This window comes from Alternaria conjuncta (genome assembly GCF_024043145.1).
Source record: "Alternaria conjuncta strain BMP 0040 chromosome Unknown scaffold_24, whole genome shotgun sequence".
NCBI classification, from domain to species: domain Eukaryota; kingdom Fungi; phylum Ascomycota; class Dothideomycetes; order Pleosporales; family Pleosporaceae; genus Alternaria; species Alternaria conjuncta.
The window spans coordinates 311,896-330,451 of NW_026250113.1; the positions used below are offsets into that span (position 1 = coordinate 311,896).

At 52.2% G+C, this 18,556-nt stretch overlaps 6 protein-coding genes across 6 annotated transcripts; 3 read left to right on the forward strand and 3 right to left on the reverse strand.

Annotated features, from left to right (window-relative positions):
* Positions 1-354: 354 nt before the first annotated feature.
* Positions 355-1,127, forward strand: J4E85_010588 (uncharacterized protein; the record flags this gene model as incomplete). Its single annotated transcript, XM_051474795.1, has 3 exons — positions 355-394; positions 516-1,065; positions 1,103-1,127. 3 exons carry the CDS (start codon positions 355-357, stop codon positions 1,125-1,127), a joined length of 615 nt encoding a protein of 204 aa, XP_051321471.1.
* Positions 1,128-1,882: 755 nt separating this feature from the next.
* Positions 1,883-3,472, reverse strand: J4E85_010589 (uncharacterized protein; the record flags this gene model as incomplete). The annotated part of the gene is made up of 1 exon (XM_051474796.1): positions 1,883-3,472. One exon carries the CDS (start codon positions 3,470-3,472, stop codon positions 1,883-1,885), a length of 1,590 nt encoding a protein of 529 aa, XP_051321472.1.
* Positions 3,473-4,027: 555 nt separating this feature from the next.
* Positions 4,028-9,190, reverse strand: J4E85_010590 (uncharacterized protein; the record flags this gene model as incomplete). The annotated part of the gene is made up of 1 exon (XM_051474797.1): positions 4,028-9,190. The coding sequence occupies one exon, from the start codon at positions 9,188-9,190 to the stop codon at positions 4,028-4,030; it is 5,163 nt and encodes a 1,720-aa protein (XP_051321473.1).
* A 927-nt stretch (positions 9,191-10,117) lies between these two features.
* J4E85_010591 (uncharacterized protein) lies at positions 10,118-14,471 on the forward strand (the record flags this gene model as incomplete). The annotated part of the gene is made up of 2 exons (XM_051474798.1): positions 10,118-11,137; positions 11,190-14,471. The coding sequence occupies 2 exons, from the start codon at positions 10,118-10,120 to the stop codon at positions 14,469-14,471; spliced, it is 4,302 nt and encodes a 1,433-aa protein (XP_051321474.1).
* Positions 14,472-14,644: 173 nt separating this feature from the next.
* Positions 14,645-15,523, forward strand: J4E85_010592 (uncharacterized protein; the record flags this gene model as incomplete). The annotated part of the gene is made up of 1 exon (XM_051474799.1): positions 14,645-15,523. The coding sequence occupies one exon, from the start codon at positions 14,645-14,647 to the stop codon at positions 15,521-15,523; it is 879 nt and encodes a 292-aa protein (XP_051321475.1).
* Positions 15,524-15,610: 87 nt separating this feature from the next.
* J4E85_010593 (uncharacterized protein) lies at positions 15,611-16,577 on the reverse strand (the record flags this gene model as incomplete). Its single annotated transcript, XM_051474800.1, has 3 exons — positions 15,611-15,860; positions 15,910-15,926; positions 15,972-16,577. The coding sequence occupies 3 exons, from the start codon at positions 16,575-16,577 to the stop codon at positions 15,611-15,613; spliced, it is 873 nt and encodes a 290-aa protein (XP_051321476.1).
* Between the last annotated feature and the right edge of the window lie 1,979 nt (positions 16,578-18,556).

The window sequence follows — 18,556 nt, forward strand, 5'->3', positions numbered from 1 at the left end:
CGGAATACCACGCATCATTTTATCAAGTTGAGACGGATGCGTACATCAACAGTTTGATGAGCGATGATATGGAAGGACAAGGCGGATAGCATCCCGTCTCTCCGCTTTTCGCGTCATCAGGCCCTCTGACATGGAAACCGCCCGCTGCGGGGTACTCTAATCGAGAGGTTGTCAACGCCCTACTATGGCATGTTACATATGTGCCTGCAGCATGAATGTGCCCTAGGGCGCACAAGACATAGGATCGGGTTGTATATATAGCGATGGAGCTACAAAGGAAGTATTCCCCATTTCACTATTTCATCTCCGTCTTCCTCTTTCGTCCCGACATCGGGATAATACAACTTCGCAAACATGACTTCGGAGCCATTCACGTTGAGGTGGGGTATCTTGGGTATGCACAATTGAGCTCAAATATAGATGAGAGAATGCTAACTGATTCCAGCGACGGGAGGCATAGCAACAAGTATAGCCTCACTATGTTCCTCACCCTGCCCTTCCTAACACCACTCCAGCATTCACAAAAGACCTTCTCATCAACCCCCAAACCCGCGATGCATCCGATATCCGTCATGTCGTCGCAGCAGCAGCATCTTCCACGTCGGCAACTCGTGCCAAGGAATTTCTTACATCTGTTGGCGCACCCGACACAGCACGCGCCTACGGCTCATACACAGACCTCGTCTCCGATCCCAATGTCGACATCATCTACATCGCCACCCCCCATTCCCACCACTACCACCACGCCCGCCTCTGTCTCAACGCCGGAAAACATCTACTCGTTGAGAAACCCATCACTGTGAATGCGGCGCAATGCCAGGAACTCAGGAAATTAGCGAAAGAAAAGGGCAGGTTCATGATGGAAGCCGTATGGACACGTTTCTTCCCTCTTTCACGGGAAGTCTGCTCCATCATTAAAGAAGGAAAACTTGGGGAGATAAAGCGTGTATTCGCCGACTTTAGTTTCTGGAATGACGTGAACAAGGAATTCGGGACGGAGCATAGGATGGTGAATCCTGATCTCGCGGGCGGCGCGTTGTTGGATTTGGGGATTTATAGTTTAACGTGGGTGGTTATGGCGTTATGGCATTGCCAACCGCAGGAGAAGAGACAAGAACCCGTTGTGAGTTCGGCGGTTAGTAAGTATGAGACGGGCGTTGATGAGACGACGACTGTGCTTTGTCATTTTCCGGGGTCGGGGGCGCAGGGCGTGGCGGGGACGAGTATTGTTGTTGCTACGACGCCGAATGCGGGATATCCTAATCCTGGGGGTGATGCGGTGAGGATCCAAGGGACGTTGGGCGACTTGACTGTCGACTACGCGCCGAGACCGCGTACGTACACGTTAACGCCTGCTGCTAATGAGAAACGCGGGAAATTAGCGGACTTTGAGTACGAGGTCGTTGATAAGTTCAAGAGCATTCCTGGGGGTGGTCATGGTATGTTCTGGGAAGCAGATGAGTGTGCAAGGTGTATCCGGGATGGGAAGATGGAGAGTGAGGTGATGGGCTTGGAGGAGACGGAGGTGGTTATGCGGGTTATGGATCAGGTTAGGAGGCAGGGGGGTGTGGTGTATCCGGGTGTGATTGAGAGTACGGAGGCGGGTTTGGAGGGGTTTGGGGTGTAATGGACGGAGTAGGAGCAGATACATGTTTGAGAATGTGGAAGAGAGGAAGATTACGAGGTGGACAAGCTGTCATTTTCGTATCTTGTGCTAGAGGTGAGTAGCTAGACCAGCAAAGACCTCAGACCACCATTTTCATGTTCTCCCCAAAAACCACCACACCACTACTCCTGATCAAATCCTCACGATCCTCATGCCTACCCCCCTCCATACCACCTACTAACACCTCCCCACCATAACACTACCACCACGCCATCTCTAACCCCCCCTCGTAGGCACAGGTTCCTCGGAAGCCGCCGGCTCCTTCGAAACACCATCCTCCACACCACCCTCCCCAGCAGCAACACGACCAAACAGTTTGTTGCAGTAGTGACCGGAACGGCAAGCTGGTCCGCAAGTACCCGGAGGGCAACCATAATCCGCTGCCGTTACCACAGGAGGAAGGGAAGCAGAAATTTCGTCGGGTATGTGACGTGCGTTGACAGCGTGGGTGTCGGTGACGGTGACGACGTAGACTGGGTCGGTCGGCTCAGGTTCTTGATGGGCGGTGGTAGAGAGGGGGTTGGTGAAGGTGACGACGTAGACTGGGTCTGTCGGTTCGGCTTCTTGATGTGGATTGGCAGCGTTGGTGTCGGTGACTGTGACGACGTAGACTGGGTCAGTCGGTTCAGATTCTTGATGGGCGGTAGTAGCGATAGTGTTGGTGACGGTGACAACGTAGACTGGGTCAGTCGGCCCAGCCTCTTGACGTTCGTCGATATCATGGGCTTTAGTGACCGTAATGACAACGATCGGGTGAACGGGTCCAGCTTCTTTAGTGTTCGTGTTCGTCATGACCTCGACTAGATCAGTCGGTCCAGCTTCTTGACGGGCGGTTACACGCCTGATATGCGTGACCGTGACAACGTAGACTGGGTTACCACTCGCTTCAGCCTCTTGGCGAGCGTAGATATCGTTGGTAGCCGTAGCCGTCGGGGTGCTTGGAACATGACTTGCGAAAGGGCAGTCAGGCCCAACCCAACCCGGAGGACAAGATTTCGTCGGTTTAGGCGGTGAGACGACAACGCTGCAGTCGCTTCCCACATGGCCCGGAGAACAAGTCGATGTCGGCACCGCTTGACGGGCAACAAGACGCTGAGACCGACCTCCAAGATCCTGAGACGCTGCCCTAGGCGCATGAGTGGCCCTCGCCTGCTTTGCGACCCACCGCTGGGACCGTCCACCACCATAGTCCGGGGGGAAGATAGTGCTAGTCGCCATGGGCCAGCAAAAGTGTATATCGGGATTATCGTCCCGCGTAAAGGCAGAAGAATGGCATCCACATTCGTACGAGGTAGAGCAAGTAGGCTTAGACTTATCCGGTCCGCATTGAATGTGCGTAGAGATCGCAGTCGCATAAGTCTTGGAGTCCCACTCGGTGATCTCAGTACAAGTCGCAGTAGTCGGAAGAGCCTGGCGACGCTGAGCAGTAACACTGACACGAGTTGGGCGGACGGAGTCCGAGAAACCTTCGGAGGGCCTAAGGATTTCAGAATCCCCGGAAGTCTTGGTCTTGGAGGGCTTGGGCGGCTTGTGCGTCTTGATGGACTTGGAGGTGTGGACGCTGGCTCGGGTTTGGGACTCGACTACGGTGAGCTGGCGGCGGTGCGCGGTGATGGTGCGGGTGAGCTCGGTGGAGTCGGTGGTCTCCTTGGAGGTGTAGGCGTTGGAGCGGGCCGGTGGAGTGCGTACCGTAGTGCAGTACTTGGGGTTGTTGCATGGCCTTGTTGTTAGGGTTGTCTCGCTGCCTTGGCTCATGGCGAAGCCGATGAAGCCCAAGGCGGTGATGCAGAGAGTGGGGAACCTCATGCTGGCTGTGTTGGAGTTAGTGTCGAGGCAGTGAGACGCGTGGGGACTTTGTGGGCTACCTGAAGTTGATGATGTTGGGGAAAGGGAAGAGAAGTGGGTAGAGAGTGGAGTGTAGAAGGAGAGGAGCAGTAAAAGAGGTTTATATACACCTCAATTGCAATACAGACACGATGGTCCAATGGAGACACTACCCGGTGGGTACTCACCGTTTGTGAGGATTGCGTTTGCGGTGATAGTGCGGTAAGAGACGCGATTGGTCCCCAAATGCGATGGGGCGGAGACGTCGGAGTTCGGGGTGAACCGTTTGCTGAGAGATCAGTGAGTAATCGAGCATGAAACACCTGCGACCTAATAATATGCCCAAGTCACCGTGAGCGCACTCATCTCACCGCGTACGATGATAAGACAATGAGTATTAAACAGATCAACAACAGAGTAAATAAATTGGAGGGCAGGAGAATGTCCGACCGTATGCGAGATAATAATAATGCAATACTACTCAGACTCCGAAATGCGCAACTCTACCTGTATATCCGTGTAATAAACAAGCCCCGTCTATATCAAAAGACCCTGAGTAAAGTTCTCCAATGCAGCCCGGTACTGCTGACTATACTCGATGATGATCTGCTGCTGGTACCAGCTATGTCGCGCATTGTGGTCGGCCACAAGATTATGCGCAAGCTCGTGACAGTACGTGCAGAACCAACTGTCCAGAGCTGTGAGCTTCCCTTCCTTAGTCTGGCATCCGTCGCTATGCAGGGCGATGAACCAAGCAAGGTTGAAGAACAGACTACCATTCATGTTGAACGCCACCGTGTTAGACTTCTTGTCGAGGAAGATGTTTACCGCCGCAGGGTTGACGCTGAAGATTGATGTGAGGCCAAAGATGAGTGGTAGGAATTTTTGGAGGTGAGATTGCAGGTCGGTGAGTGGCGCAGTCTCGTCGCGGCCATAGTAGATGTCGACGTGACGGCCAGAGAAAGGCACCGAGAACGCTTTGTGCAGGTTCTCCCACTGTTCGCCGGTACAGTAACCTCCACGGTCGAGTTCCGTCGGGTCCTGGTGATGTTTGGTGTTGATGTTCTCCATACCAGTTGGCCGACATTCCTTGATAGCATTCTGAATGTTCGATTTCGTAGCTTGGATGTCGCGACTGATCTGAGGGCCGTCTGTACCCTTGGAGGAGAAGGAAGGTGCGCTAGGCGCGTTCTTGAAACCGAGCTTCTTCGCCCAGTTGTTGATGAGACCCTGCTCCTCTGGTTGACGGCCGTGATTGGCGATCTCCATCCCACCCTCTGGACTGCCAAATGCACCAGGCATATGCTTGCCTTTCTCGGGGGTCTCAGGTGGAATGTTCTCTCTTTCTTCAGACTTGACGTGACCAGACTTGGCTTGTTCGGCAACTCGCTGCTGTTCCTCTTCTTCGCGCTCTTGCTCGGCTTGCTTGGCGATACGCGCTTCATGCTCTTTCTTTCGCAGGATGCGCTCGACGTTGATACCCTTTTGCTGGAGTCGGCGTAGAGGCTCAGTCAAGATGCGCTCTAGCGCGATGGCGTCGTTGCGCTTCGGCCGCGATACAAGTAACCTTACCAGTTCGCTTGACACCTCGTAGAGATCGTATTTCGGCGTGATGCTAAGCACGTATCCCGTACCACGCACCTTGATGATGACAGCCGATTTACGTGAGGATGTTGCGACATTGCGTTCCGCTAGTGAATAACGGATGGAGATATCCGACACACATTGCACCGTCAGATTAGAACCCAGCCACTTGGCGTCATGTCTGATAGCCTTTGAAGAAGCATCGCGTTCATACTCGTGAAGGAAGAGACGTACACGCTCCAGGATGTCTCGTCGAAGATCTTGAGCAGGTGTCTGGTCGCGCGCTACTGTGCCGATGCGTTGGTCAGTCTTGACCAGCTCCGAGACTTTCTGGACACCGAAACGAGCGTAGAACTCCTCGAGAAGCTCTTCCTGTGGGGCTGCGATGATGAAGTCGCGGAACCGGGTCATATAGTTGACGTTATCGATAATCACGATCTCGCCAGCTTTATTGAGCGACCACTCGCGATGGACGTTGTCCTCGTCAAGATCATCAATGTCGTCTTCGCCTGCATCGGCGACGTTCTTGCTATCCTCTTTGATATCGCGGTAGCCAAGAAGCAACCTCGATGCTATAAGTGATTTGACCAAATCCTTATCTTTCCACAGATTCGGAGCATGTTCGGCCAGCTTTCTTAGCAAATCGAGATATTTCTCTTGCCCGATGGTGTTGAGGAACCGAGCAGGGTTCTTTGCGAGGAGGTACGCCAGATCATGAGTAGTCGGCTCATGCTTTGCGCCAACCTTGAGAAGAAAGACTGTAGCTTCCGCGCCATAGTGAACGTAATCGAGGATGCCACGGTACTCCTGATCACGACCCACGAAAACATGCTCGGGTGGATCGTAGTGATGGATGCGCATCTCGGTCTTGCCAGTTTGATTCTTGGATCTATCTTCGAATCCGCTGCAAGCGGGGTCGAGGTAGTACTTCCGAAAGATTGGTACGATGTTGGAAGTCGCGAGGTTCTGTATGAGTCCTTTGTATTGATCCAACTCGGATCCGCGCGAAGCAAGATAGGCAAACTGCATTTCTGCATCAAGCTTAGTCTTGGGTGGAGTCTTCATCAGGTATTGAACACATGGGCCTATGCTCGGATCACGCTGAACCCCCAGCTTCTCGGCATGACTCCGAAGATCGCTTCTTAGGATGGGAAATCCTAGACATGCTGCGTGCTCATTGGTGTAGCACTGGAACGGACCAACCAACGCCGGGAACGGAGCCTGTTCTGTCGGCAAAATCGGGAGGGTGAGAGCAGCGAATTTCTGGTGCTCCACAGCGTAATTGTTCTTGTAGTAGTTCGTTAACAGGTAGTCCATCGCACGCATGTACAGCTGGAGATCCTTGGCTTGACCGGCGCGATGGAGTATGTTTGCAACGGTGATGGAATCTGGGCACTGTCGTAGTCCGAGACGCAGCAGCAATACGCCCTCTCGTGTAGTGGGCTTGAATTCGAAAGGCAGCTTGATCTGAGTCAGGCCTAGAGCTACAATGGCCGGGTCGGGGGCATAAAGGTCTGAAGCCTTGAACTGCTCGCCAGGTTTTACTGGCGTACCATCTCCTGGTAAGAACGCTGTCTGCTGTAGTCGACTAAGATCCTTCGCAGGTATCTCGTTGATGACCGACGCGAAGTAGCGAATAAGGTCAACGTGATTCCAGGTCGGCTTTTCGGATTTCTCCGACTGCTGCGCGTCGCGACTTCGCATTCGATCAAACACCATAGGAAGATCGATGGTCTTCCGAACACCGAGCGCCAATAGGAACTTCTCCTTCGAACCCGCAAACGGCGTCACAGTTGGCAGATCATCAAACAGCTTAACAGTAGGGAAGTACGACTCCGCCGGTCGCCGCATGCCCATCTTCGTCGGCAAGATCGTGTGTGGGGTCAAAATCTTGACAACAGTCTCCTTGGAATTTCCATCAAGCTGTTCCCAGCACTTGGATGTCAGTGTTAGCACAGAGAGAGCAAGGTTCTCATCCTTAGTAAACTCGTCTAGCTGCGGGCGTGTTGTCATGTGTCGAAGCCAGCGAACCATTGACAATTCCACCCAGCCGAAGAGTTGCAGTTGTTTGATCGACATGCCTCTGGTAAAGGAGAAAGGAATAGTGTCTGGCGGAAGAGGTAGATGTGCACCGATACGCGCTGGGTTAACAAACGTGCTAATATCGCCCAATGCCAGTATCCTGCCAGAATTCTTTTCTGGCTCAATGTCGATATTAGCGACTGTATTTTCGAACAAGCTACGAGAGCCGGGCACATCGATTTCGCCGCTTTCCAGCTTAGATCCACACCACTTAAGAAATTCGGAGAGTTCATCCTCGCTGAGTGCTCGTGACTCTAACCCTTGACGAATATCCTGCATTGTGAGCTCTGTGATGAAACCGCGATTGTGTAAATTGAGCATGAAGTCGACTGCTGCATTCGCGAGTTCTTGTGGAACCATGGGTACTTCTCCCAGGAAACTTAGAGTTTCTGCAGGCATACGCACACGCTTACTGGACATGACGCCCTTGGTCGAAAGGATGTCGATGGATCGTTCCTTCGAACAATTCCAGAACGCCTCGTCGATTTTATCTCCAAGGGATGTAGAAGGGTGCGATGATTTGGCCGTGTATTGTTTGAACACGTAAGCAGTCTTCGTGATCAAGGTCTCGATAGGTTCCTTGCCGAATTGGGTCTGCAAAGCTGCCAATTCTGCTGCGTAGGTGATGCGACAGGCCAGCCCTGCAACACGCAGTAGCTCAATGTTCCAGGTGGAGATGTAGCGAGCGTTCATGTCGACATTCTCGCGCTCAACCGTCGGGATAAGAGATGGCGCAGAGATGTGCGCGAGGTAGCCAGTCGTCTGGGCAGTCGGAAATCCGATAAAGATTCGACCAGATTTTGTCGGAAGGACTTCTGCAAAGATCTTGTCGGCAAGCGCAGCTGAACTGCCGGAGCCCGTAGCCAGCGTGGCTGACGGATCTTGGTATGGACAAGTCAAAAGAGCGATTTTGGTCGTCTTCGGAGGTGACTTCTTAGTTGCGCGCTCAATCTCCGCAGCGAAGTTTCGTGAGACTTTAGTGGCTGCCACCACAGTGCATACTTGCAAGAAGATGGTGCCAGTCGAATCGCCTGCTATCTCTTCAATAGTATTGGTCTTCTCAGCCGCGGGTTTGATGTTCTTCGTGGGCGGCGGAGGAGGCGCAGATGCGAATTTGGAGAAGAAACTCCGTAATGAAGTACCTGCGTTGCGAACTTCTTGTTGTACGAGGTCGGCAGCTTTCTTTGGGGGTATCTGAGCAGTAGCAATGACGTTCATCCAGGCCGCATCGATTTGAGAGTGTTGTTGCGTGACATCAGTCACCCGCATCAAGCCGCCTTCGGTCTCAGTCTTCAGTCCGTTCGGCACACGGACCATTTCTGGGGGTGAGATCTTCTTGGTGAACGACGCAACGACGTAGTCATCCACGTGAAGCTCGATACTTTGCAGACCAACGAATGTGAGACTCGTGGCCAGAAACTGACACAGCGTGGGCAAATTCGGAAGCTTTGATGGGTTGTAAGACGCAGATTCGACTTTCGCTTGCCGGTATTCCAGCATGAAAATCGTGTCTCTCGATTCATGTTCAGCCGGCACTGGGGCGGCTTTGGTTGAAAGCATATTACCCTTCCAGTAGAACGCCATAGTTCTGTCTCCTGACACGACGAAGGGCTCATCGCAATCGGCGAACACGCTGTAGAATCCGACACCGAAAGCCCCAATCTTCGTTTCGTCCGGATTACCGTCCGCGATGCTTTTCAAACGACTCCAATCCGCGGGCGTGAATGGCTGACCGTTGTTGCTAACAACGAGTCGCTTGAGGGTGTGATGTTGAATGATGTGCTTCAGTAGAATGGGGTCATCGGCGCCTTGAGGTGTAGGAACAGTAAGAGATGGGTCGGTCTCGAATTTGATGATGACTTGATCTGCTTTCGCATCTGCAGCATTTTGTATCAATTCTCGTAAGGTTGTGTGCTCGCTGGAGTAACGCGCTAGAACTTTGTCTATCAAAGCCCGGGTGTTGACCGTGACCTCGCTGTCGAAGCCATCGGCCATCGTTTGGTTGCGCAGCCGCGCAAAATCTATCGCTGCCATTTTGAAGTTGCCTTCCGCAGGTGTGCAGCACGATGTCTTTTGGAGATCTGAAGCTACAGTGGCGATGTGTTTGCTAGGACCTCGGAGTTGATGGTATTAACAGCCCGGGGCTGTATCAAATAGGATTATGAGTCTTCCAAACGTAAAAAGGTCTTCTTGATCTACCCCGCTAACGGTGCCGAGTGAAATACGTCCGGAATGCGGATGTGCTTGTAATGAGAATGTGCTCGTGGACCAGGCGGCCTGTGAGAACCGTGGGCGGCGGTGGCGAAGACAGGAGGACCAGCCAGACGCAGAATAACGTTACGCAACAAAAGACAAACTCCGGATATGCTCACGCTATGCAAGACGTAGGAAACATATCAAAGAGGACAGTGCAGCCTGGTGGGAGGCGAAGGGGTGTGGGTGAGATGTCGTGTTTCGTGTGGCACTTGTTGTTGCAGGCGCTGACGCAGGGGCCAACACCGAAAGCGGCTTAGTCTTCTTTGTTCGGGCCACCGCCACGAGGCCGAAGCTTTGAGGATCGCCAACCGTTTCACCGTCCGAATATTCGACGCATCATGCAAGCACCCGCCAGCACATCGTCATCTTCTTGATCAAGCATATTGTTTTTGGCCACTAGGTCTTCAGCTTCCAGATGTTGCGATGGCAGTCGACCCTCTGTCCCCGATCGCGCCTGCGCGCATTAGGGCCTTGCTTCTCCCCGTGGGTCGCATCAAGCGTTCGCGCTTCATAGCCTTTGTCGACCTCTTGCAGCAAGAGTCGCTGGTTCGACTGGGCGATATCAGCCCTGATCCGCGACCTGACCGGAGTATGAGCCCTCATGTGCCAAATCAGCTCTGATGTTTGCTGATCTTGGCAACGATAGATATGTTCTCTCCTTTAGCATGGCCTGACGGAACTTTACTTTATGACTTATCGACTTCTATGCCATCAGCATCTCATCTATCACTGTCACCTTTCGAACAGTTCAGAGAGCCTCTACTGGTCATCGGAATTGGGGACGCGTCCGAATATGCCTGGCTGCAGCCATCACGTGGGACTGATGGAACCCCAAGCACGACATTTGAAGAGCCTCCAGCCGGCGATGATGAAGCCAATGCTATTCGATTCGGTATCGACGATCTCAGAGAACAGTTTCCTCGGGCATATCTCCACAGCATCATGCTGTTTGATTCAGCAACTCCATCACGACATCCGCGCCTACCACAAGAGACACTCTTGATCCCGCCAAGATCACAGCTAAAGACCACGACGATGAAGACTTTCATGTGCGATCTGACTGCAACCTTGCTGGCGGAGATGACCACACTAGCAAAGTCCATACAGGCACTTCCTACTTTAGTTTCGCCCGCTTCTCAAAATGGCACAGCGGAGCTCACGCCAAGCTGGGCCGCATCTGACTCTACTTCACAATTCTCGCGTCGCAACTCGCAAACACCAAGTGGGAGTAGACCGGAGTCACCCGTAGGAAATGCGCTGAAGGACGGTCACCGCGCGTCAATGCCTGTCTTGCCATCGAGTTCCGGAGGACCCCTGTCTACCGAAGACCCTAGGACCGCTTCATTGAGCGCACAAGGTACACGCACACCCCCGACAACCTTCGACGAAATTTCCGGTATCAATGCTGCCAATACGCTTCACCAAACAAACAGCAATCCCGCCAGGCCTAGCTCCGCAACCAAGAACGCAGCGGACCGCGTGTCGATTACAGGTTTTGGTTCCGGCGGGGTCGGTGAAAGAGCTCGAAACAAGGGACGCGGTCGTATTGGGATCGTGATCGGTACCTTGTACATGTGCGCAGGCCAGTGGGTCGAGGCTGTACGAGAGCTCACAGAAGCCGCGACAAGAGCACGTGCTCTAAGTGACCATCTGTGGCATGCTAAAGCTCTCGAACACATCATGGTCTGTATGCTTCTCTTTGCATGGTCAGGCATGGACTTCCAGGTTAGTCTAACTCTTATATGCTGTCAGTCTAATCGTTTTACTGACTATTAAGATACCCCCAATCTGCTATCCGACATCCGATAAGTCTGGAGGCAACAAGTCACCCACTCACACACCGTCGAGTAGTGTCTCTGACGTTTCGACTCCCGCCAAACCTCACAAACATGATAACGCACTGGACGCTCTGAACTCCATGCTTCCAGACATGGTCAACATGATACTGAACCTATATACCCGTGCGGCCAATTTCGCTGGCGAATCTTTGCCGCCGCTCGCGTTTTCGGAATGTGTAATACGCTTCTCCAAGTTGCTGGCCGCCATCAACTTGTCCGGAGGCTTTCTAGATGATGATGCATTGCGCCAGCTTGTGCAGAATACGCCATACAAGCAAAAGCCACGCCTTTCGGTTCCGAGGCTTAGTGTACACCCTACGCGTAATGATATAGCCTCTATGCTATTCCGTGCATTACCTGGACCAGCCGAGAGCTCGGGCATGAATCCCACAGACCGCGTCGTAGTGCTTGCTGGTGTTGCCTCGATCTTATCGTCCTTGGGGCTACAACGCAAGAAAGCCATCGTCATGAAGGAGTTTATCACGTCTTTGGTTCCTGGCTTGATACAGGCCCGCAAGGTTGGTGCAGCAGAGATGGGAGTACATCCAGCTGCTGGCCTTGCGGCTCTCAACATCGCAAGCGGCGGAAGCTCCGGGAGTGGTGCTCTCAATCTAGGCGAAGGCGAAGTCGAGAATGGGATTGAGGAATTCCTAGGCTTGCTAGGCCGGATATATGGGATACCGAACTCGAAAGGAAACATGCCCAACATCGGGATGCCCAGTCAGAGAGATGAGAACGCGGAAAGTGCATCGGACAGTATTGCTAGTCAACGCGTCGTTGACACCATACTAGCGATATCGTCTTTGCGCTCTTTCGGAAGTTTGAGTCTCAAGCTAGAGATATTACGAACGTGTCTGAGTTTCTGCGAAGCATTACCAGACTTTAATGGCGTCCTCCATTTCACTGCTCTCTTGCTTCGGGTGGCGGGTCCCGGAACAGCACCGAGACCTAATAGCACCGACGTGTTCGTCTCTCTGCCCCGAGATGAGCAGATCCGACTCTACTCCAACATTTCGAGAACCGTCACTGCCGCTAAGAAGCTTGGACTACAACATGTAGAAACAGAATACTGGGATGACTTCCTCGTGCGCGGGTTGTTCATTCTCGAGGAAATGGAACCTCTCCGCTTAACTCAAAGACAGGGGATCGAGTTGAAGTCGGACAGCCAAGGAAAAGACGGCCCTTTTCTTCACAATGCCTGGCTGAAGAAGCCGCAAACAAATGCTGCAAATACAGTCTTGGTTGCGAATGAGCACTATCGCTTCGTCATAGCCATGCAGAATCCATATGAGTTTGAGCTTGGCGTAGAGTCGTTGAAGATAGCTGCTGAAGGTGTTGAGTTTGTCGCGCTGGAGGAACACTTCCTACTGGGCCCTTACAGAACTCAGAAGTTTCAGATCACAGGGACTGCGCGGACATCAGGATCGTTGAAGATCATTGGATGCTACGTCAAGCTTATCGGCTGCAGAGAGCGGCTGTTCCCCATATTCCCAGAGCCATGGAAGCCAAAGAGAGAAGCTAAAATGAAGCGCATGGGCCTCAAGGCATGTTTAGGGGCACCGACATCCCGGCCCTCCTCGGCAATCGCACCATCCATCGACAGTAGAGCAACTTCTCAGCCAAAGCCAGAGTCTTTGACGTTTTCGGTGATCCCAGACCAGCCCGTCATTATAGTCACCAATGTTTCGTTACCACAATCAGCCGTCATGGTGCTCGAAGGCGAAAGGAAACGATTTACTGTTACAGTGAAGAATACTTCGACTGAAACAACTGTCGACTTTGTCCACATCTCCTTCCAGGATACGGCAACGACTGCGATACAAGCGGCGACTTCCAATAAAGACTTGCCTGCAGCCGAATTGCATGAGTTGGAAGTCCAGCTCGCCCATCATCCGTCCTTGCGCTGGTGCAAGGATGAGGCCGAGGAATCACCGAGCATCAAGCCTGGCGCTGAAGCGCAGTTCACCATCGAGGTTATCGGTCGCACAAGACTGACGGATGCGACTATACAAATCGACTATGCTAACCTTGGAAAGCGAAGATCGGAAGTAGAGGAGCACTTCTTCACCCGTCAAGTATCCGCGCCCATCTCGATCACCGTCAATGCGAGTGTGCAGCTTCAGCGGCCAGACATAGTACCCTTATCTGGCGACATTGCCTGGTCTAGCGATGCATCGTCAAGCTCGCGCACTCATTCAGATGACGAGGCCTTGCAATCACGGTCGTCTGGCAAAGCCGATGGTCATCTTCGGTCTTTCATCAGTCAAAGGCGGAGTGATGATAGCGACGAAGAGTACTGCATGCTTCTATTAGATCTTAGGAACTCCTGGCCAAACCCGCTCTCGATATTGCTTCAAGCCCGGAAGCCCGTGGCTGATGGCAATTACACCGACGACTCATGGGACGAAGCGCATAGTGTGAACGAAGTCATACAACCGGGGCATGTCAGCAGGGTCGTCATGATCCTTCCAAAGGTCTACTTGAAAGCGCCACATGCAGCTGTACCATCGCTCAACCCCGCAAACCAACGCCAGTTCGTCGTCAGCACGAGCAAGATCTCTCCCGAGACCGAACGCGCGAGTCGAGAAGCTTTCTGGTACCGCGAAGAGCTACTCAAGATCGTGCGCGGCACGTGGACGGAAGACGGCAACGGACGTCATGGAGAGCTGGAACTGCGCAGCATCCGCTTCACGACGCGCATGGTCGAGGCTATCAAGCTTGACGATCTCGCCATCGAAACCACCATCGCCTTCGACTACCCTGCAGCGGGCGGCGAAGAAGTTGTGCGACAAGTCGGCCGCGCAAAGTTCGAGGTGCCGATAGACGAGTTCCTCACCATGAAGACCTTCGTCCGTAATCGAAGTCCACGCCCTGTTTCACCGATACTCAGACTACAGCCTCATGTCGCCGGGCTTCCCCACAACGTTGCCTTGGATCTAGACAAGCGCTTCTCGTGGACAGGTGTGCTGCAGCGCAAGTTGCCGGTCATACAGCCTGGAGAGACGGTGGAGTCTGAGCTTGGCATCGTTGCGTTGTGCGGGGGTACATACGAAGTCGGCGCAACGGTCGACGAAGCGGAGTTCATCAAGATGAGTGGTGGAGACGAAGACGATAAGAAGAACGACGATCAAATGTTACTTCAGGGGGGCAATGTTGTGGGCGAGCCGAGGCTACGGACTTGGTACATGACGGAGCCGTGTACTATCGTTGCGAAGAGATGAGGCGGGGAGGAGGTTAGAATAGATGGATGAGATAGATCTTATGATGCTTCTTTCACGTATCATTCTCCAATCAACGACAGTTCTGTGATCAGATGATGATGAGCAGCAAACTTTGAACAAGGTATATGGGTTGACACTCCGAGCGCTTCTGACATGAGCCAAATCGCCCCAGTATGCCCAATTTACTTAGTCTACCTACCGAATTGATCACGCTCATCGGTTCGTTTCTCAGGGCAGGAGTCGTAGGCCTTCTCCGCCTCGTCAACAAAGAACTTCACACAAAGACGTGGCGCAGCTTCTGTCTTCGCTTCCAAACCGTGAAGGTATCTCTCATCCGCATCAGCATACAAGCGCTGAGTGATGCAGCGGCATCCCCTGACATCGCCAACGAGATCAAGCACATGATCATCGGCACCGAAACTCTTGAACAATACGAACATGCACCGACGTCATATCCCCGTGCGCTACGTGCCATGATAGCCAACGAGGGCAAGGCCGTCGACTTGCGCATTTGGCTACAACATATCATCGTCCAAAAGCTGCCGAACCTGCGTATAATCACACTAGAAGATCGTCCCGAAGATCCAGATAGCGAATACTACCGTCCAAGTATGGGAAGCAGAGAGCTCCTGCGAAGAGCTGGCGTTGATCTGAGCTTAAACGGACCGTACGGTCTATCAATCTGGGACAACCCCCGTCGAGGAGACGATCGATCCTTCCCCTTGGTATCGCGATTGCTGGTATTTGCGACTGTGTTCAGCATGTTGCGCTATCTAGACACTGAAAGTATGGTAATGGATTTCCGGATCGTGATAAGAGGTCATCGGATTCGGGGGCAGGAGGAGAGCGATATCAGAGAAGCTTTTGATATAACAGATAAGTGTACTAAAGAGGTACTTGACGCTCATCTTACGCAGATTACGGTGGGTGAAGATGAGAGTAGGTATCTTGTTACGGATCGGTTTTTGGAGTTTGTGCAAGGTCTTCGCGACTTTGCGCTAGGTAAACGTATTCTGTTGATTGAACGGTCGGCTGAGGGGCAGTTTGCCTGAGCTCACGGGTTATGAAGGGCGTGGTTATTGTCTCAATGACCTGCGGTTTATGACTCCTTAGGGAGAATGATATTGCGCGAGCTATCGCTATTCGCAACAATCGGTTGTCTCAAGCTCTGAACCCTCGGCGTCTACATGTCGCTCAATGTCTTCTTGCTGGCCAGGCGACGCCTGTGCATGCGTCTCTGCTGGACTACCACTGTCTCTGACGCTCGCTGGTGGCGCTGACGCCTGGCTCGCTGTCGTCAACAGTCGAGTGAGCTCTTCCAACTTGTTCTTGACTTCATTCTGTTGCTGTGAGAGCTGCTGTAGTACCTTTTCACTCTTCTCAGCCGATCTGTGCACTAGTGAGCTAAGTAGCCAAGAGGCGTCTTGACTACACTTACGAGTTCGCCATTGAGACCTGAAGACACAGTATTTGTGATTGCAAGACGCCCCTGTGACGCACCTTCTCTGAAACCGTCTCTCGCACACGATACCAGCGTATCAAAGTTGGAGATGAACCGGCCGTCAATATCCTTTGCGACGCATATAGGAGTGTTTCCGTGTATTTCCAGTGGCTGGGGAGAAACCTGAGTATAAGCAGGAATATGTTACCCATAGAAGATTCCTGCACTGGAATACCTGAAATCTCTGCCAGTGCATTATTCAACGCCATATAGCGGCTTGTATCGACAGCATCCATCAAAGTGGACAACACACTTTGCACGCTGTCTACTAACTGATCACTGTCGTCGAAAGCCTTAGCGTGCATACAGTAAATGTAGATGACTAGTTCGGTCGCGATCAAATCCAAATCCAGATGCTTCAATCGACGAATGTTGGGCCCATCGTCTCGCTGCATGGCGTGGCTTTTCCGGAGTTCCGATGGATTTTGACGGTTCATCCTCATCAAGTCGTGGACATTGTCCTGAACAGATTTTAGAGTAATCACCAGTTCGAGGTTTCCACTGCGTAAAGATACGATGCGGACATATATGGATGCCAAGATGGCAACGGCGAAGGTAAGGATACCGGTGACATTGGCGGTGATCGAAAGTGGACTATCCTCCATCGGGAATGGCGTGGGCAGGCGTGCCGAATCAAGCGCTAGCTTGAAAGGTCTGGGATGTGGCCGCGTTCGTCTGACTTTCGACTTCGCAAATTGAATTAACAGCACGATGATAGAAACGGAGAAAACGATGTATGTTGATGAAGGCTGGCGTTGCACGACAAAAATTCTTCAGCTGACCCCTCCACTGAAGTCAGGAGCGGCTGCGTCGTGGCGTCCGACGTGGCCACCTTATCTCGCATGCACGCTTCAGCTTTGCAGCCCATGCATGTCGACGAAAACATCGCAACTACACTGTCACCGGTATTAAGTCCTATGGCTTTGTAGTTTCCCGGAATGGCCCCATGATTTCCGGTACATCAGCAGATTGCCAGCCGCAAAATGACTCACGGCGCCATCCAGCGATCTTCATCATCATCACCATCGTCATCATCGCCCCCGCAGGACGCGTCCATCCGGGTAAAAGCCTCTATGGGTCATTGTAGCACCGCTTTTGAACGTCCTGCTACAGTGTCTCCACCACTCACAGTCCGTGCGCGGAAACATGTATTTCAAGTATTTGGGGAAGCCCGAGCGGCAACAGCACATAGAAGGTTGCTCAATGAGTTTTGAAGAAACAACCTAAACGGCCCTGGGTGCACGTAATAGGCTTTTCGGCGAGCCCAATATAGTGGTGGAAGATAACAGGACGGAGAGAGCGGGCTAACAGGCCTTTTATATTACCAACAAGCGAGTTATGCCACATAAGTAGTACCCTTCTACGTTTCGAAACGTCTGGCCGCGACATCTAAAGGCGTACATGTTCTTTTTGGAAGCATGTGGCGTCGCTGCCACAGCTTTCGGCGCTCAAGCTCATGATATCTGTGCGACGTTGTTTGAGGACGCAGCAGGAGCGCGCATACCGGTCTTTGTGGGGTATTTTGAGGTAACAGTGCTGCACTAGTCATGACAGCTATGTCGTCTTGTTTGAGTAACCAGATTCTTAACAGTCAAGTTTGTGGAGGAAGCAGACAACCATGGCGGTCATTTGTTGCAGTTTCTCGTTGATCGCCAGCAGCAAAACATGGATTCTTGTTGCCGTAGTTTGAACATCTGTGCTTGATGTGGTTTCCGGCGGAGGATGACATTCCTCGCTCATGCCAGCAAAGCTTATTCATTTTTGAAGAAGAAAGGACGAGCAGCCAAAGCACTCATGGCAGTGAACCGATAAACTTTTGAGAAAGAGCCGGAGAGGTCATTCTGCGTCAGTTGCGTTGTTTTGGAAAAGCCAACAAGAGCGTGGAATATAGAATGGAGAAATCTATCAGCGAGGGAGGAGCTTTTATACACGCAGCGCTCGCGCTAGTCATAGTTGTAATCGCTGGAACATTTCGGAATCGCATCATGAGACTTTTGTAAGATCGCAACGCGCCGATCATAGCCGGCGTCCTGGCAAAATTTGTTGCACAAGACCAGAACTCGCCATTAAACGTCTTGTTCTGGTATTTCGAGAATTGAGTAGAATGTAACTTTTGAAGTCAGACTGACAAGTCGGAAGACTGTGTAAGCGTCGCCCAAAGGCGAGCCAAGCCATAAATCCGACGCATGCGAGATTTTGGAAAAGAATGCGAAGAAATCTGGTGTAGAAGAGAAGAAGCAGAGGACTCGCGGAGGTTTTATACGCGTTCCAGCGTGCCGCTGAAGTCATGTTGTATGCATCTTGGTTTTTCAGAGGCACGCTGCTCATGTATATACCCCACAGTCGTCTTTCGGAACTGGTCCTGGTTCTCCTTCATCATGGCTCCAATGTATTTGGCGACAAGGGAAGAAGAGAGGACATAAACGGAAAAAATTAACGTTTTAAAAAGCGGACAAACGTCCATGCGTGCCAATTCTCGTGATTTTGGTAAAGAAAAATGAAGGAATTGGTATGTAAAGAAGGCCAGGAAGGTGCAATGGCAGAAGATCTTTTATACCAAGCTTCTGAGGCATGAATGCGGCAG